Below are 27,835 nucleotides of genomic sequence, written 5' to 3'. Positions count from 1 at the left end.
GAGTGTTAGAAAATGCATAAAACATGGAAAAGATGGTCTTCTAAACAAAACCAAATATACAAAAACTGTCGCATGAAATAAAATGAAAGTTAAATGTGGCTGAAGAAATAACAATAAAGCAAAAATCAAGGTGTCCATACATGTCACTTCCTGGGTGGTGAGCGGGTCACTGGTGATATCACCAAACAATACGTAAGCCGTTAAAGTGTACTCAGTATTGGGGATGAGATCTACCAGCTGAACCTCATTCACTGATGGTCCAACACGCATCTGCACATGAAAAATAACACACCATGTTTAAAAACTGAAGAAAGCAATGGCAGAAAAGCAAGCAATGATTTAACTTCAAGGGAATTTTGTTTGTGAGATTCACAGTATATTTACAGCTTCCTGACTGATGTCATTGTATACAATATCCCAGTAAGTTCACTGCACTTCAAGAAGTACATGCCAGTCTCTTTTGACTATTATGATATATCAAGAAAATCTATCCATTTTTCTTAATTTATTTTTGGTAGAGTACACGAAGTGAAGACAAATTCTCTTACCTCTTTCTCTGTGGTTGGGACTGTGGCATTCACAGGTTCATATGTTAACAAATAACCAGTAGCTCCATTGAGAGGTTCCCATCTCACACGCATGGAAGTTGATCCAATGTCATAAACATTCAGGTTTCTAACTGAAGAGATTGGCACTGCCAAATAAAAGGTACATATTAATTTATTTCCTTCACCTTCTTCACCTTTCGTTTTTCACATCACAGGTAGTATCACTGAGAATATTGCACATGGGTATTAGGGTACATTATGGGTAGTTGAAAAGTGATCTGCAAGTACTGGTATTTTAAGTGGTGCTTAGTTTAAGAATGAGGTAATGGTCGTCACATTTTGAATGTGCTACAGATTTGCTACACAGCTAAAACTATCTTTCAAGTCTGCGCTGAAACACTTCAATATTGTAAAAAGCAACATTGACTCACATGAATGCTCTAATATGAAACAGAACATGACTGGTTAGGGATATGTACTTATAAAAGGATTTTTTGTACTTTCTTTTTTTCTATATTTCTCAAATTATTAAATAAACATAAAAAATTACCACAGACTTCATAAAAACCATGTACATACTTTAAGAGTTTATGACAAGCCGAATACAAAACAAAGAAGTGAAACGAACACCTAACATTCAATATATTTAAAGAGGCAGGAAAGTCACCCTATGTTGCATTCAGCATAAATATACCTAAAATCAATCATGTAGACGGCTAATAGTAGAAACATAATGGCTAAGTTATGTCTTATAGAAGTGATGTAATTGTGTTGAACTGGCTTTTTGTTAATCTTATAAAATTAGAATTAATTTCTATAGTATTCTGGCTGCTAGTAGCAGGAATTAATTATCTAGCATAAAAATGAAGGAGTACACATTTGTATATGATCAGATTTCAGGAATTTATAAACTCTCTGTCACGTAATTCATGTCTGTTGCTCTAGTCTTGTACAGCCATGCTTTATGAGTCTGGAAAGAAGCTGGGACAAACATTTTTTACCGCAATGTAGTTTCACTTTGCTAAAGCTTTTCATCCAAGACCTGAACAACCAGTGTAACACAACACAACACAATTTGGTCATTCAAATTAAAAATCTTGTTTCCTCCTAGAAAAAAGCCCATAGTGCTAAAAGGTCTACTGGACAGTTCCCCGTATGCCGAACTGGCTGTCAACACGTTATTCAAGTTCCATTTCTAACTTACAAGTTGTTTCCCTGCCGATTAGAGGTTCACTGCTTTCATCTTCTACCACAGAAAACACGTTAACAATATACTCTGTTTCAGGTTTCAGATCTTTCAGAACTGTCGTTGTTTCCATCCTACTTACATAAAACTACATAAAAGAGAAGCAATGTTAACCACTGTACAACAAATGCATTTGTAATTGTATCTCTAAGAAAAAAATCATGCCTTGTAAAACTCTTCAGAAATCAATGGTATGGAACTAAAAAGAAGTATGGCCTTAATCTTCTATGTATTTTGTCTGACAGTATACCATTATCTTTGCAAAGTAAGATGTAGGGAAACCTCAGACAGACACTTGTTTTCAATAGCTGGATGTATCTAGCAGCACTCACTGTTTATCCTGCTTTCGCACGTGGTTTACACTTTATATTACTCAGCAACATAAAGGAAGTGCCAGAGATATGTGTTACCACTTTGAAAAAAGATTTAAACACCCAGGATAATCTAGATGGTTACAATACATGGCATTAGCAACACTTGCAGAACAGAAATGCCAGCAAGCAGTCAAGCTGTAAAGTCAGTGTGTAGTGGAATGGCTGCTCCAACCCTAATCAAAGGCCAAATCCTGAGGTCATGACTTATTAAGATTAAATTCTCCATGAGTCAAATCTCAGTTAAGGTTTAAAAGCCGCATTCAGAGATGCGAAGTTTGGAGCTAGGTACACAGAGGTGCCTAACTTCATTCTCCTAAATACTATTCTGTCTGGTTGAAGAGAATGATGAGCAATTCAGATTGCCTAGAATCAAGGGTTGCCGGTTACTGGCTCTCTGTCTAAAGAATAACCACAAGATGAGTTTGACCCTGTCCGTTAAACAGTTTGGAGGATATGCTTAGGCACAGATTCAAAGTACCATCATACAACGTTAATCTAAGCACTATCTCACAACCTGTATCACCCACTGTCTTTTTTTCTGTTAACAAGAAAATGTACTAAAAGGACAGTGAGCCTACCCATTAGTATGCTCAGAAAATTCCTAGTACAGACTTATTTAAACGAATATATGACAATGGAATGTGAACAGAAAGGAATTACTAGAAATGTTTTTAAGAAATACATTTTACTCCTGGATTCATGATTTTAAAATAACCAAAGTCATCTTTATGCTCCTACTTTTTGTAATTCTGTGTATCATTTACCAAGGCACGATATTCTTGACCTTTGGAGCCTTTTTTCATTTACTGTTATACCATACACAGCACATACTTCAGAATGACATTATTGTGATGTGGAAGTCCAAGGTTATTATGGACAGTGTCAGAGATGAACATATAGTACTAACCTGTTGAGGGCTACCTCCAGCGGCGGGGTAATATTCAACTCTGTATCTATCAACACTCTCAGGAGGTGGACTCCATCTCAGTCTGAAAGAACGAGGTGTCACTTCCGAAATAACTAGGTTAGAGGGAGGTGGTAAATCACCTACAAGTGGAATCAAATTTAAAAAATATTAATTTGTCTTATATCATCAGGAATAAAAACATGAGACAAAAAAAATTGCTTAGGGGGAAAAAAACACTTCAGGAACTTGCTTATGTTTCTGTTTCCTCAGGAATTCTTAAAACAACTGTGTGAAGAGATAGCTCACCATCACACCCTCAAGACCAAACAAGCTCCCTATCATTCCTACTCCACCTTCAACACCAGTGTTTCACTGGAGAACCATCAGCCAACATTACTGTTTTTCCATGCTCGGCTTTGCTTTTGGGCTGTCAGACATTAATACTTGAAAAGAGCAGGGCTGCTGAAATTTTCCTTATTGGATGAGTATCATCAAAGAACCTGACACAATGAGCAAAAAGGTGACACACTGAGCAATGTACTTCCTGACTCTGGGAGAAAAGAAGGCATGTCCAGCCATGTCATGCTGTGTTAGGTATAACACAGTCATTGTTGAAAGGAAAGGAAGAACCCCTGCAGGCTAGTCCAGGTGGTCTGCACAACTTCCTCACACCAGCAGCTGAAAAAACAGCCCAGGGCTACACAGTGTTCCCAACAAGTAATAAAAAGGAATTAGCAGTGCGAGCACGTAAATGGAAAAAGGATGAATTAGACTGAAAATATGATGTACCTGGACCTTTCACACTGTTACACAGATTCGTGGTTACATCATCAACAATGTTAGCCAGGAAGGAGAAATCTGCAACATTGTAAGCATGGATGTCATCTGGATCTGTTGCAATCTGCTTCAATTCATTTTCATCTGCATTTTTAATACCTTACAGAGAAGACATGAAAACAAAACTTGTTAGAAATTATGGCCATGAAACTTAATGCCATGAGCTTAAGGCCCTAAACACATTCTTTGTTTGTGTACCCTTTTAGGTACTTATGTATGTGGCCACTTCTCTGTGCATTTAGCAGACGGGCAGGAGGGGGTTGGCGCAGGCTACTTCTTCATATAATACTTACCAATTGCATAAAGTTCCACTCCCTCATCTCTGAGTCTTCTTGAAGGGGTCACTACATCATCTTGTGATTTGCCATCAGTGATGAGAACACCAATTTTGCGAGCTCTGGGCCTTAAGCCTGCATCTTGTTTGAAGTTGTTTTTTAAGATGAAATCCAAGGCCATTCCTAGCATGATACAAAGAAGGTAATATTACTATAAACTATTTCCATATAGTAGTCATGGTAAAGGAGAGTATTTCATCCTAGTGATTTCACTCTGACAGTATCATTCCACAATTTACTTCCTTCTAGAAGCACTCGGAATCTAGTTGCAGCCCATCATCTAGACTTATCAGCACTATTTCAGCCCTCTCAAAGTCTCTAACCTCTTACCTTTTATGCATCACTCTCCTATCTGATCTCCTCTAGCCTCCCTTCTGGGTCCTCACCTTGTCTTCATCCCAACCCTGACATGGAACTGCCTTTCCTTCTTCTCATATGCTCAACAGCAACCCAAGCTCTTCATCACCCAAGCTCTCCTCCATCTCATTTCTCCAGAATTCCACTGAGTTTATATGTCTATAAACATACTGAATTGAACTGTAAGGTCCTTTCATCATGGATAAATTTGAGCTCACTGAACAATACCGGGGTCAGCTACCAGAATTATTTTTACTGGAGCTTAAGGAAAATCCTGGCAGTGTGACATACCTGTTAGAGTATTGCCTCCTTTGTACGGTAAGTTGGCTACAGCCTCTAACAAAGCCTGTTTGGTTCGGTAAGCATTGAGATTCCATTCTGTCCTGGGATCACCACTATACTGTGCAAGACCTGGAAAAAAAGCCATCATTACTCAGTTATTATGTGGCTGTGTAGCAGCTATGCCTCATTTTCCCTCCAGCATATGAGGACTTACCAATCTGTACTTTGTCAGGACCAATATCAAAAACTTCAACAATACGGGCAATGAAGTTCCTGATAGTTTTAAAATTTGGCCGCCCAATACTCCATGAGCCATCCACCAGCAGCACGATATCAGCTTCTGCTCTGGTTCTACATTCTAAACCTGCCGTGTCAACCAGAAAAATATAACTTTAGCATGATAGCTTTCAACCAGAAAAATATATCCTTAGCATGATAGCTTTCTTTCCCTATCCTTTTATATGACATGTGTCGTGAGTTAGCTTCCAAAATAGCTCTAGTTTTATTCACTGGCACTTTGTCAAGTATGACCTATTTGTGAACGTTATTCACACTAGTCACTGGTTCCATGGCAAAAGCTGTATAAATTTCTTCATGTATGTTTCCTTTTATAAATAAGCCTTCACAAATATCAAGGCCAGTGCTTTTCTCTATTGTCATGTCATTATCTGTTTTGGTCTTTAAAGATGGTTGATAACTTGATTTCAGAGTTTTTGTAAAAGACTACTAAACTAACTACTAACATGGCAGTGAGCATTATCAGGTTATCCAAATGTACAGTATTTTAGTCTGTTATGGATAGCTAAACTACTGCTTAATTTTCAACTATGTAATAGTGGAATTAATTAATAGCATATATTATAACCACTTTCAAATAAATAGCATTTCTGAATTTTCAGGGGAAAAAGACATAGTAATACAGGTGGTATAGAAGTTTGCACACACAGGAAAGAAAGAACACAATTTAGAGAAGATACACAAACATAAACACAGGTCAAGAGATAGAGAGTGGACAAGAACAAACATTTATATAAAGCTGCAATGTTCTGAAAAGGTAGGAAGTTATTTCAGATATCTTCAGTTTACAAATTACAGAGTAAAATACGCATCATATTGTTTTCATCACAAGGAAAATCACAAAATATTTATACAAAACAGAAAGACACAATGATTTTATCCACAGCCATTTGGGAAAAAAAAAAAAAAAAAAAAAATCCTTGCTCTCTCTCTTTTCCTGTAGATTGTGTTACCAGCTGCAAATTTTCTGGCTTCCTGCCATCAGAGCTTCTGGTCTTTATATGGAAGAAATCCCATTGAGAAAAATCAGCCACACTCATCACAGTTGAAAGATATTGTGATTTCATATATGTTCCACATAATTGATCCAACACTGTAGACTCATGAATATAACTATTCCATGTACCTGGGGGTTAAAAGCATGATCCTCTTCTGCATAGAAAATATAGATCTAGTCTTTAGTCAGGACAATAAAATCAATTGGGAGTAGGGTTTAAGTAAAACCATGTCAGTTCAAAAAATTGCATGCATAACTTCAATATGGAACTTAAAGTTAGCTTCATGTACAATATAAAAGTTAAACTATTTTGACTTTTATTTCTCTTCCAACTACCACAGTTCCCCACAAAGAAAATTCTAGCAAAGGCACCAGACCTAGGGTGATTTTTTTCCCCCATTAATAAATAATGTACTATTACATTTACAGTCCCAGATATAAAACTCATTTTTCACATTAACCATGACTCAAATCCATGCATTAGTAAAAATAATTAGCTAAAGCATATAACACTCTAGACAGAAATGACAGCTGCCATATAAAAAATAACAAACCACTCTTGGTGCAATTATTTTTCTGCCAGACTTATTACAGCTTTACTCTAATGTCACTGATGGCCTATTATGTAGTTTTTCTCGGGTTTACCCTCTTGTGTTAGACAGAGTGGGACAGCAATTAATTAAGAAGTTTCTAAAAGTGTTGTCAATAAAGTTACATGAGGTGAGTATTTTTTACACAGCCCAGTGTGGAAACAAGGCATCAAAGAGGTTAAGCGAAAAGAATATAGAGGAGTCAACTGTCAGAAACATTTTTTTCTTTATTTAAGTCTGACAGGCTTTTGCAGTTAGGTTCTTTCTCCTCACCAAATTTTCTCTGATCGTTACGCAAGCCTTGAAATGGCAGAGGAGAAAAGTCTTTACTTCTATGTGTATAATCCGCTATTAAGAAGCAAAGACCTGCTTCTTTATGCTTTCCATGAAGGAGGACTGAGCCCTGAAACTCTCTTCATCCACTATTAATTGAGAGTATGGTGGGCACAACTATTAGCACGCAGAGGCCCATTAACCACACCAAGGGAGCTGCTATCATAACATTCATTGAAACTTTGACTGGAAGGTTTAGCTACACAGGGAGAAACTCCCAAACAGATACTGGAGAGCTCTCAGCAATTGTATTTCTGAACTAAATCTCCTCCTTCTATAGTAAAAAAAAAAAAGACTAAATAATGGTTATGTTGAATATAAGCTTAAATAATACACAATAACACTGGGACATTCCCAACTATCAGATCTTTGTTCGTTATATCATCTTAGTCTTAAAAGGAAAAGTCACCATATAAGGACAAGCAAAGGGCTAAAGATCTGCTTAAAATTCCTTGTTCTACTCCTGTGAACACCCCTGTAGATGAGCTATGATCTCTATTCAAGAATTTGACCTTATGTGATGTAACACAGATGTGGATGGCTTGAAAATGCAATGCAGATGGCTTTGACATGCAATGCAGATGGCTTTGACTAATCAGCAAAACATGGGTTGCCTGAGTTATCATCTTTGCAAGATCATCTAAAGGGTGCAGAGGACTAGAATCGTGAACTAGGGCATATTTAGTGGTCATTCCAGACCAGGGGTTATGTCATCAGGGTAGGAAGTATACTGAATCCTGTAAATAAATATTTATGTGCATTAGAAAAACAATAAGGAAACGCTGGTAAACTTTTGGTCTTTTTTTATCCAGAAGCCAAGACTGCCTTTTCTTCAATTCAGTCATGTTTACCTCTAGACAAAAATGGCTCCGAAGTAGTATCTGAAAGGGTCGTCATCTCTTGTCCAACCAAGGGGCTGCTCTCTCCTCCTTCAAACATTCCAAAAACATTTACCTTATAGGTAGTTCCTGCCCTGCAATAGTTAAACAAATGTACTGTAACTGAAGTCACTTGGCTAGCTAAATGCTGACACTTCACTGATGAAATTCTCACAGAAAAAAATCCCCCATGGAAAAGAAGGTGCTAAAACGTGAAGCCCAAAGACTAGCTCTTCCACAAGACAGTGAAGTTTCAACAATTTAAAAGCTGATTCTAGATTCTATACTTAAATTTATAGCCTTCTTCATTCAAGTAATTTAAGACTTAAAGCTCAGGAGTGATGTATCCCAACAAAGAGGAAGTCAGGCAAAAACGCCAGGAGGCCTGCATGGATGAACAAGGAGCTCCTGGACAAACTCAACACAAAAAGGAAGCCTACAGAGGGTGGAAGCAAGGACAGGTAGCCTGGGAAGAATACAGAGAAATTGTCTGAGCCGCCAGGGATCAGGTTAGGAAAGCCAAAGCCCTGATAGAGTTAAATCTGGCCAGGGACATCAAGGGCAACAAGAAAAGCTTCCGTAGGTACCTTGATGATAAAAGGAAGACTAAGGAAAATGTGGGCCCTCTCCAGAAGGAAACGGTTACCCGGGATATGGAGAAGGCTGAGGTACACAATGACTTTTTTGCCTCAGTCTTCACCAGCAAGTGCTCCAGCCACACTGCCTGAGACGCAGAAGGCAAAGGCAGGGACTGGGAGAATGAAGAACCGCCCACTGTGGGAGAAGATCAGGTTCAAGACCATCTAAGGAAACTGAAGGTGCACAAGTCCATGGGACCTGATGAGGTGCATCCGCAGGTCCTGAAGGAACTGGAGGATGAAGTGGCTAAGTCACTATCCGTCATATTTGAGAAGTCGTGGCAGTCCAGGGAAGTTCCCACTGACTGGAAAAGGGGAAACATAACCCCCATTTTTAAAAAGGGAAAAAAGGAAGACTCGGGGAACTACAGGACAGTCAGTCTCACCTCTGTGCCCAGCAAGATCATGGAGCAGATACTGCTGGAAACTATGCTAAGGCACATGGAAAATAAGGAGGTGACTGGTGACAGCCAACATGGCTTCACTAAGGGCAAATAGTGCCTGACAAATTTGGTGGTCTTCTACGGGGGGGGTTACAGAGTTGGTGGAGAAGGGAAGAGCAACTGACGTCATCTACCTTGACTTGTACAAAGCATTTGACACTGTCCCGCATGACATCCTTGTCTCTAAATGAGAGAGACATGGATTTGACGGATGGACCACTCGGTGGATAAGGAATTGGCTGGATGGTCGCACTCAAAGTGTTGCAGTCAACGGCTCAATGTCCAAGTGGAGAGCAGTGACGAGTGGCATTCCTCAGGGGTCGGTATTGGGACTGGCGCTGTCTAACATCTTTGTTGGTGACATGAACAGTAGGAATGAGTGCATGCTCTGCAAGTTTGCCAATGACACCAAGCTGTGTGGTGTGGTCAACATGCTGGAGGGGAGGGATGCCATCCAGAGGGACCTTGACAGGCTTGAGAGGTGGGCCCGTGTGAACCTCATGAAGTCCAACAAGGCCAAGTGCAAGGTCCTGCACATGGGTGGGGGCAATCCAAAGCACAAATACATGCTGGGTGGAGAATGGATTGAGAGCAGGCTTGAGGAGAAGGACTTAGGGGTGTTGGTTGACAAGAAGGACTTGGGGGTGTTGGTTGATGAGAAGCTCAACATGACCCGGCAATGTGTGTTTGCAGCCCACAAAGCCAACCATATCCTGGGCTGCACCAAAAGAAGCGTGACCAGCAGGTCGAGGGAGGTGATTCTGCCCCTCTACTCTGCTCTCGTGAGACCCCACCTGGAGTACTGCGTTCAGCTCTGGGGCCCCCAACATAAGAAGGACATGGATCTGTTGGAGCGAGTCCAGAGGAGGGCCACAAACATGATCAGAGGGCTGGAGCACCTCTCCTATGAGGACAGGCTGAGAGAGCTGGGGTTGTTCAGCCTGGAGAAGAGAAGGCTCCGGGAAGACCTTATAGCAGCCTTCTAGTACCTAAAGGGGGCCTACAAGAAAGTTGGAGAGGGACTTTTTACAAGCGCATGTAGTGATAGGACAAGGGGTAATGGCTTTAAACTGAAAGAAGGTAGATTTAGATTAGATATAAGGCAGAAATTCTTCATTATGAGGGTGGTGAGGTACTGGAACAGGTTGCCCAGAGAGGTTCTGGATGCCCCATCGCTGGAAGTGTTGAAAGCCAGGTTGGATGGGGCTTTGAGCAACCTGGTCTAGTGGAAGGTGTCCCTGCCTATGGCAGGGAGGTTGGAACTAGATGATCTTTAAGGTCGCTTCCAACCCAAACCATTCTATGATTCTATGATTCAATGACTTTTAATGATCCTATTTTTAATATATTTAGTATATTTGCATAACAGATTTTGACAACTTCTGAAGCCTACTTTATAAATCCAGGCCTCTGAGAAAATGAATCAAGAACTAAACTAAGCTTTTTTTAACAAACATGAGGTAAGGAACTTTTGGGAGGAAACTTTAGAAATCTCAACTTTCTCCAGTATCCCATTAGCTTTCTCATATGCAAAATGCAGAACACAGCCTCTGCCCACATCTTTGCCTCCTTCAGTTCCTGTGAGAACACCACAAGTGATGTGAACAAATAATCTCAGAAAGAGCCCTGCCAGATGCCTTTCAGAGACTGCATAACAAGATCCTCATAGCTTATTGACCAAATTACTTTCTTATTTACAGTAGATTTTGCCAGGCAGATCACGATTAAACAAAACCCTAAGCTAATGTTATTTAAAAATAAAATAAAAAAAAAAGACATAAATTATCATCCATACCTAAGCTCCTCCAATACCACTGTGCTGTCATATGGCCCCACTATTAATTCTCCAAGACTCCCATCATCTTCGGTAGGGTGGAAAGTTACTTTGTACCCCTTCACTCGCCCTGGGGCTGGCTCCCAGGTTACTCGGAAACTTGACATAGTTGAATCAGAAGTTCTCAGATTTCGAGGTGGTTTAAAGGGAGAGGCTGCAAGGATGGAAAAAAACCGGGGTTAAATCAGGTCTGCTTATGAAAAAAAATCAACAAGTATGCTTTTATGTAAAAATCCATACACAAATCCAGTAGTGGCAGTCTTAAACTCTTTGTGCCTTTCCTTTGACATAAAGACAAGTATCGAGAGGTGAAAGGTGAGATTCACTTCACTTAATTTTAGCTATCTAATCAATAGGTATGTGAGCTAAGTTTGTTGTCAAGGCTCCCTCTACAGTCAACAGACTGAGGGATAGATAGTAATTCATCTCACCTATCTTAAACATCCATCTGATCTTACAGTAAATGTTGACAACAGGTGGACTAACCACCATCAGTCTTTCTCTCTATTAATTACGGAGAAAGACTAAATGACCAGCTTAGACTAGCCCTCTCTCTCTTAAATGGCAACAAGTAGGTGAGCCATATAGACCATAAGAGAGAAATGGAAGCAGCTTCCTCTCAAACCAACACTGGAAAAATTAGAATTTACTGGAGGCAAAAGTCACACCCAGCCAGTACTCAGTCACCAATATCATTTCTCAAGTTGCTTCCTCCTCAGACCTCTGGGTCCTAGAGGTCAGATTATGCAGAGGGTGAAAGCAAGGACCCTTTCATAGAAAAGATCCTGCCAACAGTCCTCTCCCTTTACAGGCTCAGGGCCTGGCAGCTCAAGCAACTTCACCAACCACAGGTGTGGCAGTGTGTCAAAAAATAATTCTTTAGAGGAGTGCCAGCCAAACAGCTTGAGGTTTTTAGGTCAAGAGCAACTTCTTCTGAAGACTAACGGCTACCCAGTGCAGGTCAGTACTCACAGACAGAGTGGTTAACAAGCCTGCTGCTAGCTTCTGCATCACTTTTGCTTTTGTGTAAATCTAAAGTGCAGTTGTAGAAAATACTGCAGCAGTGTAATTTCAAAGCTGCAAAAATGGGAATTAGAGTAAACAGAAAGTCACCACTATAACTTTGGAGTGAAAAGGTGGAAGGAAAAAAAAAAGAGTTTGTCTTATCCCTGTGCCTATGCAATTGTCTAACTATAGGTGAAAGATCATAAATGTCCTCAGATTGTGAATTCTGCTGAGAAACAGTAGATACACTCCCACTCACAAGGAAAAATACAGCCTTTCTGTCTCATCTACCATGACACTTCTCCCTGAATTATCATGACAGCTCCAACTAACAAGACTCAGGCTCCACTTGCTTCCAAAGAGTGATTGCCACCACAACTATTTACACTGAAAGCACAGAGGCATATCCGTATCAAGACGAACAAGTCAAAAATCAAAAGCAGCTGGATGATCTGAGATTTATCTCAGTATAATTTTCAAGATTGAAAAACTAGGTGTTGGTCAAGAGCTGATCAAGTTTTCATGACTCCTCTACATCAACCACATTTTAATTTAAAAAGAAATCTTCCTTCAGCAACTGAGGTGCCAATGTCTCCACTGTTAGGAGACTTGTTTCCTATTTCCTGTCATCATTCAATATGACAAACGTTCAGAGAACAGAGAATGGCCTGAAGTTTTTACAGTGTACCTCAGTGAGTGGCACTAGTCCCACATAAGCAGAAACATCCTGAAAAAAACTCTCTTTTTGTAATGGCTCTTTATCTATGGAAGCAGAAAATGGACTCTAAATCTGGTTGATTTGATCTGGATATCAAGAGAACGTTTCCTTACAAAATGAAAGACCAGCATCAGATACATACTAAAGGCAGAGTAGAAAATGAGTTTTGCTTTTACCACAAAAATCCCCTCACCAGGATTTAATAAATATTTTAGAGTTTCAGCTTCTGAGAGAGAAGACAGCTTGTCCAAAAGACCATGGTCTCTGAGGTCAGGCTTCCACTGATGACTCTTCAAAATCATCTACTCCTCCTTTTTATTACCTCAGGTTTTCCACAGAAAATATGGTGACCAAAGAAGACAAATCTAAGTAACAGGATGCTGGATAGCTCTTTAATCAATACCCACAACCAAAAGGCAAATTATGAAACAACTGACAACACTTAATCAAGTAGTCTGTTGATATACTCTCTTCCTCACAAAACACCTTGTTTTGACTTCTGATGACAGTGTTTCAAAACAAGTCCAGTATTTTCAACCAGATTTTACACCATATTTACACCCTCAATATCAAGAGAAAAAAGCTGTGCTCCGGCTATGCCATAGTGAAGTTTCCAACAAATCAAACTCTCTTCTTAACCTCTAACATTTTCTTCAATTTGTCTGTTAATTCATGATCTTGGCAGACTCCACCATACTTTTCTACATATCATGATTATTAATTTTAAGCACAAAACTTTATTTATCAAATCCTGTACAAGCTTGTGATACATACCTGTGGTTCCTTCTGCTTTTCTTGATTTTCCTTGTCCAAAATCATAAATTGGAACAACACTGAGGTCATATGTAGTTCGCGGCTTAAGTCGCTTCAACACTATGCTTGTAGCAGGAGCATTTACTCTTCCAAACATCTGTCTTCCTCCACTGCGTGGTCGGTAGTACACACGATAAGACAAGACTTTCCCGGGTGAAGGCTGCCATGTAACTCTCATTGTATTTTCTGTCTCGTTGTCTACCGTCACAGTCCTGGCATTTGGTGACACTTTTCAGTGTAAAAATATGGATAAATGTTTACTTTGTCACATAAAGATATATTCAAATGCATGCCTACAAAATTCATTCTGCTGTATTAAAACAAAAATTGCCCTCTTTAAAATTACAGTATTTGATTGTGGGGAAAACACGGGAATCTCACAGGCCATTGTTAAGTTATTTTTTAATTGTAATGGACTAAAAAAACATAAGTGTGCTTTTCACTAAGGAGAAAAAAAGAGGGAAGTATAAATTACATGATGACACAGCATAATTGGGAGTTTTATTTAGTCACACTTTTCAGTAATCTGTTAAATAATGGATTCAGGACTCTCAAATGAAAGTGATAGATTATAAAGCCATTGGGTTTTTGTGAACACAATATCCTATAGAGTTAAGATTTTCTAAGTTTTGAGTTTACAGATCTGATAAGGTACTGGTAAATACCTAACTGCTGGGTGTTGGACTCCATACAAACTGTCCTGCAAATAGTGGTGAGTGACTTTCCAAATGCTTGGAAAATCACTCACCACTATTTGCAGGATAGTATATGTGCTGAAATAAGCACATGGACTAATAAAGCATTTTCTCTACAAATTGCAGCATTCGGCTTCTAAGAGATATTTTCCAGACTGTACAAATGTTACAAATGATCTGAAGTGAACTGAAAGGTATGTAATGCTGGCTGTCAGCCGGAATAAGCCATCTAGGTTTTGGCAAAACAGAACCTTCCTGGCATGCCAGAATCGGTCAGTATTTCACCACACAGTAAGGTAGGCTCTGCAGGTTACAGTATCCTCTCCCAGTCCTAGGAACTGACAATTTCTAATTGTGTTTGTACTAGAAAGATGCAATGTTAGTTAGTCTCAGGTCTGGGTTTACTGATAGGCCTGACAACAAGTTCCCTCAGGCAGCACATTGAGAAGCAATGATACGGCTAAGCTGCCTACTTAACCTGGAGAAGACAGGACAGCTAATGCTGCTGTTCTTGAAGAAAGAAGGGAGATGTGGGGCAGCAGTCTGCTTTGACTCTGGGGAGTCAACTCTTAACCAATGGCAGCAATCACTACTCTTGCAAGACCTTAAGAGGAGCTACACTGTGTCAAGGACAAAGGTTAACATAGTTCAGCAGCCTGTCTCCAACAGTAGTCAAAACAGATGCTTAGGAAAGAGTACAAGAACACATAAACACACGTGATGCTTCGCCAGAGCACTCCCTCAGGCTTCCTCTTCACGTGGCCCCTTTAGGCAAACAACAGAAAAATCAAGGGTGATCCAGGGCATCTCTTCATTCATTCTGGCTCCTCTACTTGCCAGTTCTTGCTATAAAGCAACAAGCTATCCCTGGCCTCTCAGTGTTTTTTACTTTGCCTACACTGCAGGAGAGGCTTGAGCCTGCTTTGACTAATACTGCATAATGTTTAGCGAATAAGAAAAAAGAAGAGCCTCAGGAAAGGTAAATAACAAACATCAAAATCACCCAATGAGCGTCAACTTGAGGACTGTGAAGACTGGAAAGGGCAATAACTTGGAAAGGCAATTAATTGATTCTGTGGGAATTTACCCCACCTTTCCTCCTTACTCTATACGTAACATTTCTTCCACCTGATTTCCAGCAGTCACACCAAACCTATGAAAGGCTGGCTTCAGAGTAATTTGCAGACAAAATCACATCTTAAGTTGGAAGTAATTCTTCCTGAATCCAGACCTACATGACATAGAAGAGATTTTCCTTTTTTTTAATGGTCAAACAAAAAGCCAGAATTGACAGATCTGAGGTGGCATTTTGGTTTGGGGGGACTTTTCAGGAAAAAAAAGTGAAGAAAAATAAGGTCCATTTTCTTTAAAATATGAGAATTTCATCAAGAACAGAATGTTACAAATGGTGCTAATGGTGTACTATACTCACCATCAGTAAAAGCCTCTCCTTCTACTGGGTCTCCTTCTCCACTGCTGTAGGTTGCATATACTGAAATCCTGTATTTAGTCTCTGGCTCCAAGCCTTCTAGCACAGCATCCACTGTATTTCCAGGGACTCTCTTCTCTCCCATTGTATCATCATAAAGTGATTTCCATATTATCCTATAATCATTAACTGCTCCTGGAGCTGGTGTCCATGATAACCCAACTGTAGTGTCAGTTATGTCCGTGGTAACCAAATTACGTGGTGAACCACGTTCTGCAAGAAAGAAAACAGCAAATTGTCTCTAAAATACAAATAGCAAAAGTTAGCAAAGTACAAATGGAAAAGTAAAATCATCATACGAGCAAAATCAAACTTTTCCTATCAATATTAGTTTCAATAACATACATTTGTAGTTCCAAGAGAAACTTGATGGATTTTTCACCAAAATGCTTAAAGCTAACTTTAGACTATGAATGATCCTATCCCTTACCATGCAAGATACTTAGCAGTTATGCTTTAGAATATGCAAAATAAAAATGGCATTAATCAAAGACTTGGAATGAAGCCAGTGCTTAAATGTGCTGCAGCTCATTTGGGTAGGTTTTAACTCTCAAGTAAATAATTTTATTTCATTCATTCATCTTCATCCTCATGTGTGTAACTTTTTTCTGGGGGGTAAATAAAGGAGACTTTTACCTGAGCCAGTCCTTTCTCTGACAACCTTATCTTCTTATTTAATGTACTATTCTTATCTTCCAGACTACAGCTTACCAGATCTATCAGCTATCTCATTTTATGTTTACAACTAATTTGCAGTGTGTTTACTTCATGTGCCAGTTACAGTAGAAAACAGTCTCCACCTTTCCACCCATAAGACTTGTACCTCTTTCCTCCCTGTAGTTTGTTCCAGCCAGCATGGAACAAAGGAAACAGCTCGTTAGTCTGTGAAATCCAGTTGTCAGCTGGATGCGTGAGTCTCACCTAACACACCAGAGTAATTCCACTGCTTAAAAATGGAGCTCATTGGTCTAAAGTGGTGCAGTGAAAGGACTGCCTCTGTTTAATGTTTAACATACGTTTATAACATATGTTCAATTTTCCTATTGCAGTGGCTGTCTTTTGATGGCAGGAAAGGAGCGCTGACTGGTGGGTTTTATGCAATGGCCTCACTGTAGCAAAATCTGCAAAAAGGATCTACGAAACCAGAGCCAGATACACAGAGAAGTGCTCGATTCTTTGATGTGTATTCACTATGGCCTTTCTCACTGTACAGGACATTCCTGAGAGACTGCTTAGCAAGAGGACTTAAACACTTGAGGTGGCCTTATGGCATCACAGTTAAGTTTTACCTGCACTGATAAAAATATATCCCTATATTATACCACAGCAGCCACAGGACCAGATTCAAAATTCTTTGAACACAGAGAAATTCAGTACCTATCCAATTTCCACTGCTTAGGCTCATTGCAAGAACAGACCTTACTGTTTTCAGAAGCATGAAGCAGTTTCAGTCCAAGACTGAGCAACAAGTTGCTCAAAGTCATATACTGTGTTTTCACTTCTCATATTCTTTTGTCTTTCACTTCCAACACAAATCTGCAACATTTCCAAACATAATCCCACTGGAGTAAACAGGACTACCTGCAGAAATCTTCGTTTTGGAAATTTCTCATTGCCAGCACAACTTCATTAAAACTGAGCCAATGAATCCCACTTGGCTTAATGATGAATGGAAATTACTACCAACCTATCTGAAAACAATGCTTACAGTATAATAAAGATTCATCAGCTACACAGTTTACAGAATCAGAGGGTACCACTCCAATCATGAAGCTGACTCTCAAATATAGCTAATAGAGCATGTATTAGAATTCCTTTGTGTTGTGGGGTTTTTCTGATTTTAATTCACAGTCTTGAGACATCCCATCATGTTTTTCTGGAGACAATTCTTTTTCCATCCTAACTCTGCATCAGTTCTTACAATTTGACTCTTCAAACCAATTTTTAGCCTCACAATATAAATCACCACAATTTATGGCATCTTCTTTTCAAAAAAAGGTTAAGATACAGAGGTTTTGGTAAAGTTTACTTGTTTATCATTTCACAACGATAGCAGTTGCATATAGCGAAAAAGTTATAGTGAAAAGGCCTGATTCAGCTCATGCTTCATGAAGTCTCACTGAATTCAGTGACTGCATTAAATGAAAGCCAGGGCAGAATCTAAACTCCAAAGACCAATTTTCCTGGAAGCCTGAAAAAAAGATTTGCCTTCAAAAGTAAATTACACCAATTTTTCTGTCTGCTCTTAAGCTTCTACTCCCAAATCTTGGCTTTTTCATACAATAAAAAAAATATTAAGGCAATCCAAATGGAAAAAATATGGAAAATCTAACTTGATAGAATGCACAGATGTCTCACAATAAAAACCTTTCTTTCCATATTTTAATGTAATATAAATATACAAGTCACTTTATTTTGGCTACTTTAAAACATGGCTCTGCCACAACATGATTTCAGTATTAAAGTATCTGCTACCACAGCACAATTTTTTGCAAGTCTACTCTTGGACGCTACAGCTAATGATATATGTTGGAAACACTGCAAAAATAACTGCATATTTAAAACCGTTATTGATTAAGTCATTATTGAGGTCATTAAATAACAGAGGAAAATAATTTGTTTGGAATGGACTGTAATGAACACCAGTTACTGTAATATGTTGGTTCTGAAAGAAATATTCTTTGGAACTAAATGTCTTTTTTATAAGGCAAGGTAAGAGAGAGAAAAGGGACTGGGATTCCTACCAAACCACTAGAACTAAATGGAAAATTTTTACTTCAAATAGTTGGAAACTGCTGACAAGACAACTTACCTACTAAGGGAAATTAGACTTTTTATATGTTACACTGCAACTGAGAACATCTCTTTAACATAACACACTAACTTGATTTGCACCTCATGTGTGAGGTGGAAGTTCACTGACAGCTTTTTTCTGCTTCAATGGATCTCCCACAAGTGTTTTTGTGTTAGGGGAACAGCTGTGTTTAAGATGCAGTCCAACTGTAAGTCTTAAATTATTAGGATTCCATCAAATATTATCTAAGCTGCTACACTCAGAGTCAAGAAACCTATTTATGCTCCACAATAACACTGGTATAATGTAGTCACTAGTAAACATACAATTAGTCCCATGAGATATTTTTCCATTGGATTAAAACAAAATACTTCGTTATCTTGCTTACGTTTCACAAAAAAAAAAAAAAAAAATCTACAACTGTAACACCTAAGCAGTCATTCTGTTCTTTGGTCTACGTGTTCAGAAATGCTTGTTGTACACCTGCTTCTTGCCTGCTTGTTTAAACAGGATGGATAAGGAGCATGGAAAGACAATGAACACTGTAAGAAAGAAAAGTGCTGGCTGGCTGGCTCACAAGTGGTTGTCAAAAGACTCCTGCTTTTTCCTGACTTGAAACGGAAGCTAAAGTACTCTCTTCACTTCATACAGCCCCCAAGTCATTAGCAAGTGAGGAAGCAGTTGGTTTTTGAAAATTATCCCCTAACAGGCATTAGGTCCTATGATGCTCTGGAGCACCAAACCAGCTGGTGCAAGCACAGCTGTAAGCCATGGTGAGTACGTACACAGTAAAACAAAGTGCTTGCATGGACAGGTCAAACCCCTGCCTGGGCGAGCAAGCCGGTCACCAGTTTCAGGCTATCAGATTCTCTTCAGCATTCTTTAGCTCAGAGCTGGTCTGCCTACAGTCCCTTGTACATCTCTATCATCACTCATTGCAGACACACTTTCAAAAATTAACTTGGTAACTTCCATTCAGGTGCTTTTACACCCACTTATGGACTTCTGCAATGTCCAGTTTCCATATTAAGTTTTTCCACTACAGTATGCCAGAGACACATTATACTATTAAAGCAGTTTCCTTGTGTCCACTTGGCTCACTTCCCATAGCTCTCCAGCAATCACTGTTGTTATTGAACACAAGAAGACTGTGAATCAACTAAAATTAAAATGTTGACATTCATAAAAATCTAATGGCCTTATTCAAATGGCCTTTCCTTTCAGAAACATTTACACAACTCCAGCTGATTTCAGTGGGGCTTGTATATGCAGTTTGGGCCCAAAGTTTAAAAAATTTTCTGTATGTGATCTTAAAACTAGCTTTCAAAATCAACCTGCAGCGGTAATTTTCATGCAGAACCATGTTTCATTTAAGTTAAACATAGGATTGATCTAAGCTAGCATCCTAAAACATCAGAATCAACTAAAGAAATAAGCCTTCTCTTGCAGAGGCATATACCAAAATTTTATGGCCTGAGTCCTGCCCTGTTTACAATGGGATACGTCAGGAGTATCCCATTAAGTCAGCAGGCTAGGTCGCTGCAGCCGAGGATACAAGTGCGTGCATCAGATGAGATGGCAGCAGAATCACTGTAAGGTTTTACTCTAATGATCAAACTCTCCTCAGCATTGGAGGAAGCAGACACTTTGGTCGGCTGATATCCTTCCCTCCAAGCCACAAAGTAGTCGGTTATTCCTGGAGTACCAGCTCTCAGGCACATAGAGAGGGGATGTGGACATGGTGCAGCGGAGAGTCAAGGACTTGCTACACAAAGGGAATGCTCACTTGACCCTGTTAGAGCAGATTCCTTGCTCTTCTGCTACTGGGAATGCAGAAAGGTGAGCAGACGCAAACCAGGAGAGTTCTGACCCAAAACAGAGGGACTTTGGCCAGAGCACTCCTGAGTCCCTGCTCTAGGATAAAGCCAACAGGAATTCGTACTCAGTCACTTTAATATTTTATCTGTCTTTTCCAACAGTTAATCAGTTAACACGACTCTCAACTGTCTAGAAATATCTTTTTATTATTCATTCAACCTTCCCGTGTTAATTTTTTTTCTGATATATGTTTCATTTTCTATATAAAACTAAAATAATGTTCCACAGATTGTCAAAAGTCAATTTCAAATGTCAGACTCAAAAATCTTGGAATGTATAATTTAAAAAATGCATGAAACAGCATTAAATCTCCTGAGGACACTGACTCCTTGTTTCTGTCAGGATGGAAGCAGCACTACGCAGTCTGAACATTACGTAAAGTCCCTGTGATATGCTAAAAACTTCATTGTAAGAAAATGTCACTTGAATTTGTACTGTTCTGCCTGTAGGAGGTCATTCATTTCTGAAGCATTCTTATGTTACTATAGAAACAGCAAAAAGAAATCGTTTATTTACCAAAGCACTACTACCCATTTTTTGACCAAAAAAAGATCCCCCCCACAAAATCCCCAAACTTAAGCTCTAAGAAATGTATACGACAGAAAATAACTTAAAACTCAAAAGTAACTCAGTCATGACAACTTTTTTTAATATATTGCTTTAGTACAGCCCAATTCTCACAGTCAAACGCGATGGCAGGATTGGGCCCTGTATCACTGAAACAAAAAGATTCTCTTTCTAAAGGGGAAGGGACTATGAAACAATTATGTCTCAAATTTATCTCCTGAATACAATACACTACACCTCTTGTTCATTATAAAAATTACAAAGGTAAGAAATAAAATGTGTTAATATCTCTGCTGATGTAGACTAGCAGTCTCATTTATTTCAAAAGAACTACGTCCATTTACAACCAACAGTGTTTCTAGCCTAGGAACTTCACTGACATAAGTGGAAATACTTTGAAATTTCTCAGTGCAAGCAAGATGGGAATCTGACCACTGAATCTTTTTCTGAAAAAAAGGGGGTTTTTCTAAATTTCTCTGAAATTAGTATTTAAAAGTGTAATGACTCCCCTGCTTAGAGTCAGTAACTGAAATATTCTTAAAGCTGTTCTGAAAAATATATAGCTTCCAGCAAAAGGACACTCATAAAATAGATTTGCAGCTTTCAAACTTTTCAGACATTCATTAGGATTAAACATTTCTGTGTAGATTGCCGAATCTAGCAATTAATTTGTTTCTCTTTAAAACAACTGCAAATTATGAAAGTTAATCTATTTAGCAGCTAATGTACAGTATGTTCTTTTCATCTGACAGCATGCCTTTGGGCAGAAAACCAAATTCTCGCCAGACTTACAACCACCTCTCTTATTAAAAAACAGATTAGAAAAACAGTAGCTCTCGCAAACTGCTCGCTGTCTGCTGCATTTACACTCACCGCCCTCACCATGTTTATCATTGTATTTTATTTCTGGTGTATGATGACTTGGGTAAGATCATGTGATCCCCCAAAAAACTGAAAGTCAAATGGTTTGTTTGGGGTGTTTGGGGATAAGAGGGAGACTTTTCCCTAAGGCATTCCTGTGGGTGTTTCTTGCTTGTTCTTCAATCTGTATTATCTATCATCAAATATAACCATCAGTGCTAATTTGTTTAGTTCCCCCAGTTGTCACAAGCCTTGTTCCACCACACAGCAAATGGCAGCCTACACTGATTTAATTTACTTTAGCAGTTTCAATGACTTTGTGTGAGCTGAGAGGAATCACAGCCAACAAAATATGTCTGAGGAAAATTTTTCCATGGCACCTTTATAGAAGGTCTCCAACCAAAGCTGCCTAGCGATGGATCACCATGCACTTTTGAAAGTGAGAGGAGAAAAGTAGAGAGTTTTCTACAGCACACATTTTGCACGTGCAGTTATGTTTAATGCAGTATGAAATATAAAGCTCCAGAACTTTCACCTCTGGATGGTACTTCATAACTGCAGTCAAAATCAGCCAGTGACTGAAAGAGGCTGTATAAAATATCGGAGCACTATAAATCTCCTAAAATCTGGATTACTGAAAAAGGAAAGCATACTCCTTCAATAAAGGGGCAAAAACATTGTTTCCCTTTTCTGCTCCACAAACACAAAAACGAAATGAACCCATTCTCTCTAAATAACAATTACCTGTATGGTATGGAACAGCACCCTCAGAAATTAGTAATTTTCTGATTACTCATTTGCTAAACTCTCTATACTGCGTTGTCTGTAAGCAGTTCATAAAATTCTGATCCTCTGGCATGTGTTTATCTTTGGGCTGGACCAGATAGCTATGCAGTTTATAGAAGAGAATATCTACAGTTACTTGGGGGAATATTTGCCCTCTATGGTTTATGTGGAGAAACAATAAGGGCAAGCATATACCTAGAAAAACAAAAGGAGAAGCAGAGATTACCCAGCTGGTAAATGATATCAAGTACACAGAATGATTGCTGGGTTTGTGTGGATTGATTTTCCCGGGTATCCTGAAACAAACAAGCCACTTCAAAACACTGAAAAACTGCCATGAAGAGCAAAGCAGAGGAAGAGGAGAAACTTCCAAGAGCAATTTGTAAATGCTCCAAAATACTTTGGAGGTAACATACATAACTGAAGGACCTTCAGTGAATGCCTGGGCAGACATGTTCTTGCAAATCATGTTAGAGTAGTCTACAAAATTACCAGTTTTTCTCTCTCTGCTAAAGGCTACCCTTGCAACCGAGATACAGTAACTGCCCATGTGAGTTCTCCTACTACATGCAGAGCAAAATAAATCATTACTGAAGGCAGTGAGAATGTTTGTCTACACCCTTAGTCACAGGGGTCCATTTAGTGACTCAGTAACATTCCATAAATATCTGAGAGCTCGGATTTTTCATTTGCTGCCACTTGACTATAAAATAGCTGGAGAAGATATTGTATCCAGCTCCTCTTTCCTCACCTACTAGTGCTGAAATGTTCCCTACACCAAAACTGATTTCTCTTAGACTACGTATCAATACCATAAACTAACAACTCTCCCAGTTTGAAAGGCAATCTCAAGCCTAGCTCCTGACATGATGATGAACTGAAGTGGCCAGCAAATATGGCATCACTGACTGAATAGGTTTGGTGAGAATTCATATGGTGAAGACATCAAGTAAGCCCCACCGGGATTCCTGATACAGGAAAATACTTAAGTGCTCAGTACTTCAGTGCTATTGGCAATGAAAAACACACACTGCACTATTTTGTTTCTCAGACACTATGGCTCACGGAAAAACTAACTGAAATACTACACACTTTTTTATGTTTCCTTTAACAGCTTTTTTGTCATTACTGTTGATAAATTTATTTCTCCAGGAGTTAAGATCTGTCCCATTCCCAGCCTCAGTCAGACAAGTTATTTCAGCTAACAGTTAGTCAAGTATTCACTTCACTGACCCGTGTAACTTTTCAGCCGAGTCCATCCATATTTATTTTAGCTTCACAGGCAGCATGACTTCTTTTTTCAAGTAAACTTCTATACTAAGCTTTGAAGTTTGAATGTTACCTTTCAGTTCCAAAATTGCAACCCTTTTATTCTTAATGGTCTGTTTTTCCTCAAAGGTTTTGTCTTTTTATCCTTCAATGAGGTAAGACAGTACCATACAGTGAAATATTGTCTTACATGTACTTCAACAGATATTCTAAGAACCTTTCATACCATTAGTCAGAGAGTCTTTTAAAATATCTATGGACCATGTCCAAAGAGTTTTGGCCTAATTCAAGTATTTTTATTACCCCATGAAACTGCAGATATGCAGATATACTGAAATACACGGTGGATGTTCCATGAGGAAACATCATGATCTATGCCTCTGCTGTCATGCAAACAGACATTTGTATTCCAGTCTTTACCTTTGATCACCCAGTAATGACTGACATCTGTATATGCTCTTACTAACATTTTATCTAACCAAGAAAAATTTAATAGACAGCTTTAATATGAAGAGTAATGTTTTCTGGAGTGCACCTTGATAGGATTTTCAAATCCAGTTGAATCTTCAAAAGATCTGCATTTGAGTCACAAAGCTATACCTGTCAACATGGGAAAAGTAATTTTTAATTTGGTTTTCTCCCACCTGAGGAGTTTAATAAAAAGTAATTCAGTTAAGTGACAGGATACTCATTTATTCATATTTATCCCAAGACAAAATCTGTCACAGAATTACATAAGGTTTTAATTCAGTTGCTTAGAGTAAAACCTCTTACAGGAATGCTTCTGTGTCCTTTTAAGTGCAACATCCATTTTAAATTCCATCTGATTGCATATAAACCCATTCCTGAGCTATAGTCAACTATCCTTTTAAATTCTTTGACTCTTTAACAAATTTTCAGAATGTTTTTCTTACTGACAGTTTATCACTGCAGAAAGTCCAAATCAGGATCAGAGCCCTCCTGGGGGGGGGGGGAGCACTGAAAGGACAAGACAGTCTCTACCTGAGACTGAATTCTGGTTTTCTGATGACTGCCTTTTTGATTCTGCCATATTTCATTCACTGCTCTCTCTAGAATGTGTTTTAACTGGAGCTCTAGGCAATGCCTTAAAAGACTTTTCTATTGTTCAAGTTTTATGATAGGGTAAAAAGTTAAGCTTACTTTATTAATTTGAAACACACTTGATCTCTCCAGAGCTCCATGTTAATAAAGCGTCTCTCACAGGTTTACTACAGAGATACTCAATTAAAACCTTTCCACTAAATATAAACAGTGAACTTGGTCAACCTTTCACTAAAATTTGAGGCATCTCCCTAAGGAAGTGGACAATTCAGTCTGTTTAATAGAGAGACAGAAGCCTCTCAAGATTTGCAAAGGAAGACTGAGGCATTCCTCTCTCCACTGACAGCACAGAGAAAAAAAGCAGGATGTCAGGCTCCTCTGCCCATTGGGATCCAGTCTGCTCTTGCTCTGAGAGTGAAATTTACATTCCTGGATGTACAGTGGCTCAGGTTCAACGGAAAGAGCAAAGGAGACTCTTGCTCAGCATACACTACAGCCTTGTGAATCTGCTGGGATGTGGAGAAGTGAATTCAAACTCTCCCAGACTGAGTAAGGCGTACATCTCCACACTCCTTCTTCTCTCCAAAAAAGTGTTAGACCTAGTAGAATACCATACAAAAGGAAGTGGCAGCACCAGCACCAACAGGGAAGTTCATGAAGTCCTGATCACCTTGGGCTTTTCTGGAGGATATGGGCAGAATCCAGCTATCTGTTCTCCTTTACCTGGATCTCAGCAGTGTTCTGGGCAGGAGACAGGTTCTTTTCTCCTACAAAAGGAGCATTTTGGATCTTGCATGGGTAGTGAAAGCGAGGGAGTTAGGGAACTTTCAGCATGAATTGCAAGGTGCCTGATTCTCTGACGGCTGCACCCTGTCTCAGTGTAAGTAGGTGGATTGGATCATTGTCTGAGACTTAGGTAGTGGGGCAGGCAGGGGGTTGGTGCCTAGCTCTCAGTTGCTCCTTCTATAGTCAATGGACAGAGAAATGTTCCTTTGAAGGAAAAATGAGATCTCAGATGGACTACCTGCCTTCTGGAAGTATCTGCCTTTCTTTATCAATCACAGAAGAATCCTAGAGAGTCCATGCTGCAAACTGCAGTGTTCAAATAAGTGCCTAAATTTTAGTGGGATGAATTCAGCACATTGGTGAATCATTGGAACTGATTTTTTTTTTTTAACAGTTTCCTATTTAAAATAGGTTTTCTGGTTTATTTCCTAACCTATGTCATAAACAAAAAGTTAAACTGATGGAGAAACTGAGAGCCAAGCATATCCCTACTATAATTCCATTAGCGTCAATGGACGAGTTTTAATTCCACATAATTCATCTGTAAGATGTTTTCAAGTGCCATGCCTACACAGCTGCAGTGCCAGACTTTAGCAATACATACCTGGCCAGCACAGAGCACAGTCACACTTCCTTTCATGGCCTAGGAGGCAGCTTTCCCTATCCTCTGACAATTAACAGATGACACTGAAAATGCTCACAGAGAAGAAGTCTGGGAAATTCTCTGCTCGAAGGCAGAGCAAGAGCAGCCTCCCCTCCTTATAAGAAAGTCTTTGACTCCAACTTATGCTTTTGCCAGCATTCTGTTAATGCTTAGCTCCAGGTTCTTACTCCTATTAGTTAAAAGCAGGACATGATTGATTATTCCTATGCCTAGACTAGATGTTTCTTCTCTAATGCAAAAATGGTCCCTGAACATTGTTCAGTCTCTGTACAGTAGAAACCCTGCAAATTTTCAAAAGGATGAGATACTTTAACCCCATTAATTAATCCTGTTACCTTAAGAACAACCTGTCACTAAAACTGCTCAGAAGTTGAGAGTTATAAGACAAAATATTTCACTGAGGCTGGTGTGGAAGTACAGTCAGTTTTAGTTGGTGCTTCTGGCCGTATCTTTTTCAAGAGACCCAGAGTTCACTCCACAACCAGTGATTTGACCCCACTTTTCTCTGATGGACAGTAGGTTTGGAAAATCCCTGTAAAGTAGGAGAATGTCTTTATGCCTATTTTTCATTCACATATTTACTTCTACAGAAAACTCAGGAAGACAGTACACTTTAAGACACCTTAAACATCAATCAAATAAATGAATGACTATACAGAAACAATAAATAATTACCTTCAAGTGTTTCTCCCTCTCCAGAAAGGGTCTCTCCTGCTCCAGAGGCATACAAGGCAGACACAGTCAATGCATACCTAGTGGCTTGATCTAAGCCTTTCAGCACTTTAGAGGTAGTGTCACCTTTCACAGTCACTTCCTTAGTTTCACCTCCTGCGACTGGAGTGTATGTTATTAAGTACTGCTGCACTTTGCCAGGAGCAGCACCCCAAGACAGCTTCATTGTTGATGTTGTAGCATCAGAAACTCTCAAATTTCTTGGATTTCCTCGGACTGCACATGTCAAAAGATGTTGAAAACAAGCTGAAGCAAGCTTCATTTCTTGGTTTATTTTTTAGGTTACCACAACACAGGACGTAATGCTGAAAAAATAATTCCTAAATAGCCTGCACTAACACTGCTACAGTATAACTTTACTGTAATCAGGATTGTACAATTCCATCCACAACCTCCTTAGGCAAAAATGCCCAATAAAGTCTTTTTGCTCCTATTTTTTCTGTTAAAACAGGCTCAATCCTGGAACATTTATACATACTAACACCTGAATATATGCTCAACTTCAACATGCCAAGATCCATGTTGAAGTCACTATCTGCAGAATCAAGTCAAAGATCACCAATGAAATGTGAAAGTAACACATTATGGTTTCCTACAGAGTTCTTTTTGATGATAGTTTTTCTGATTTCTAATATTTAAAATCTCAGTGAAGTTTCACCAGTGACCAGGACATTTGTACTGTCTCTGTACTCTTCGGATTTTGTTTAATAAGGCATGATACCTGTTAAAAGATCATACATTTTCATACAAGTTAAGGCTACAGTGATAATTTTAGTAAATTAAATGTTTCATTCATTCCTTGCTAGCCATTCAGAACAAA

At 39.1% G+C, this 27,835-nt stretch overlaps 1 protein-coding gene across 5 annotated transcripts in view; it reads right to left on the bottom strand.

Moving 5' to 3' along the window:
* Nucleotides 1-27,835, bottom strand: part of COL12A1 (collagen type XII alpha 1 chain) — a 106,983-nt gene that overhangs the window by 57,365 nt on the left and 21,783 nt on the right. For 4 of the 5 annotated variants that reach the window (XM_050895172.1, XM_050895174.1, XM_050895175.1 and 1 more), the window contains exons 13-25: nt 26,959-27,231; nt 15,560-15,829; nt 13,394-13,660; nt 10,858-11,050; nt 7,955-8,076; nt 5,101-5,250; nt 4,896-5,015; nt 4,206-4,370; nt 3,865-4,011; nt 3,076-3,215; nt 1,753-1,882; nt 549-694; nt 141-270 (exon numbers count right to left, since the gene is read on the bottom strand). In XM_050895172.1, the coding sequence (XP_050751129.1) occupies nt 141-270; nt 549-694; nt 1,753-1,882; nt 3,076-3,215; nt 3,865-4,011; nt 4,206-4,370; nt 4,896-5,015; nt 5,101-5,250; nt 7,955-8,076; nt 10,858-11,050; nt 13,394-13,660; nt 15,560-15,829; nt 26,959-27,231 (2,253 nt within the window). The remainder of the gene's footprint in view (nt 1-140; nt 271-548; nt 695-1,752; nt 1,883-3,075; nt 3,216-3,864; nt 4,012-4,205; nt 4,371-4,895; nt 5,016-5,100; nt 5,251-7,954; nt 8,077-10,857; nt 11,051-13,393; nt 13,661-15,559; nt 15,830-26,958; nt 27,232-27,835) is intronic. The other variant, XM_050895177.1, reaches the window with a different exon arrangement.

This window comes from Gymnogyps californianus, chromosome 3 (genome assembly GCF_018139145.2).
Source record: "Gymnogyps californianus isolate 813 chromosome 3, ASM1813914v2, whole genome shotgun sequence".
Lineage (NCBI taxonomy): Eukaryota > Metazoa > Chordata > Aves > Accipitriformes > Cathartidae > Gymnogyps > Gymnogyps californianus.
This window is presented reverse-complemented; position numbering and strand designations above follow the sequence as displayed.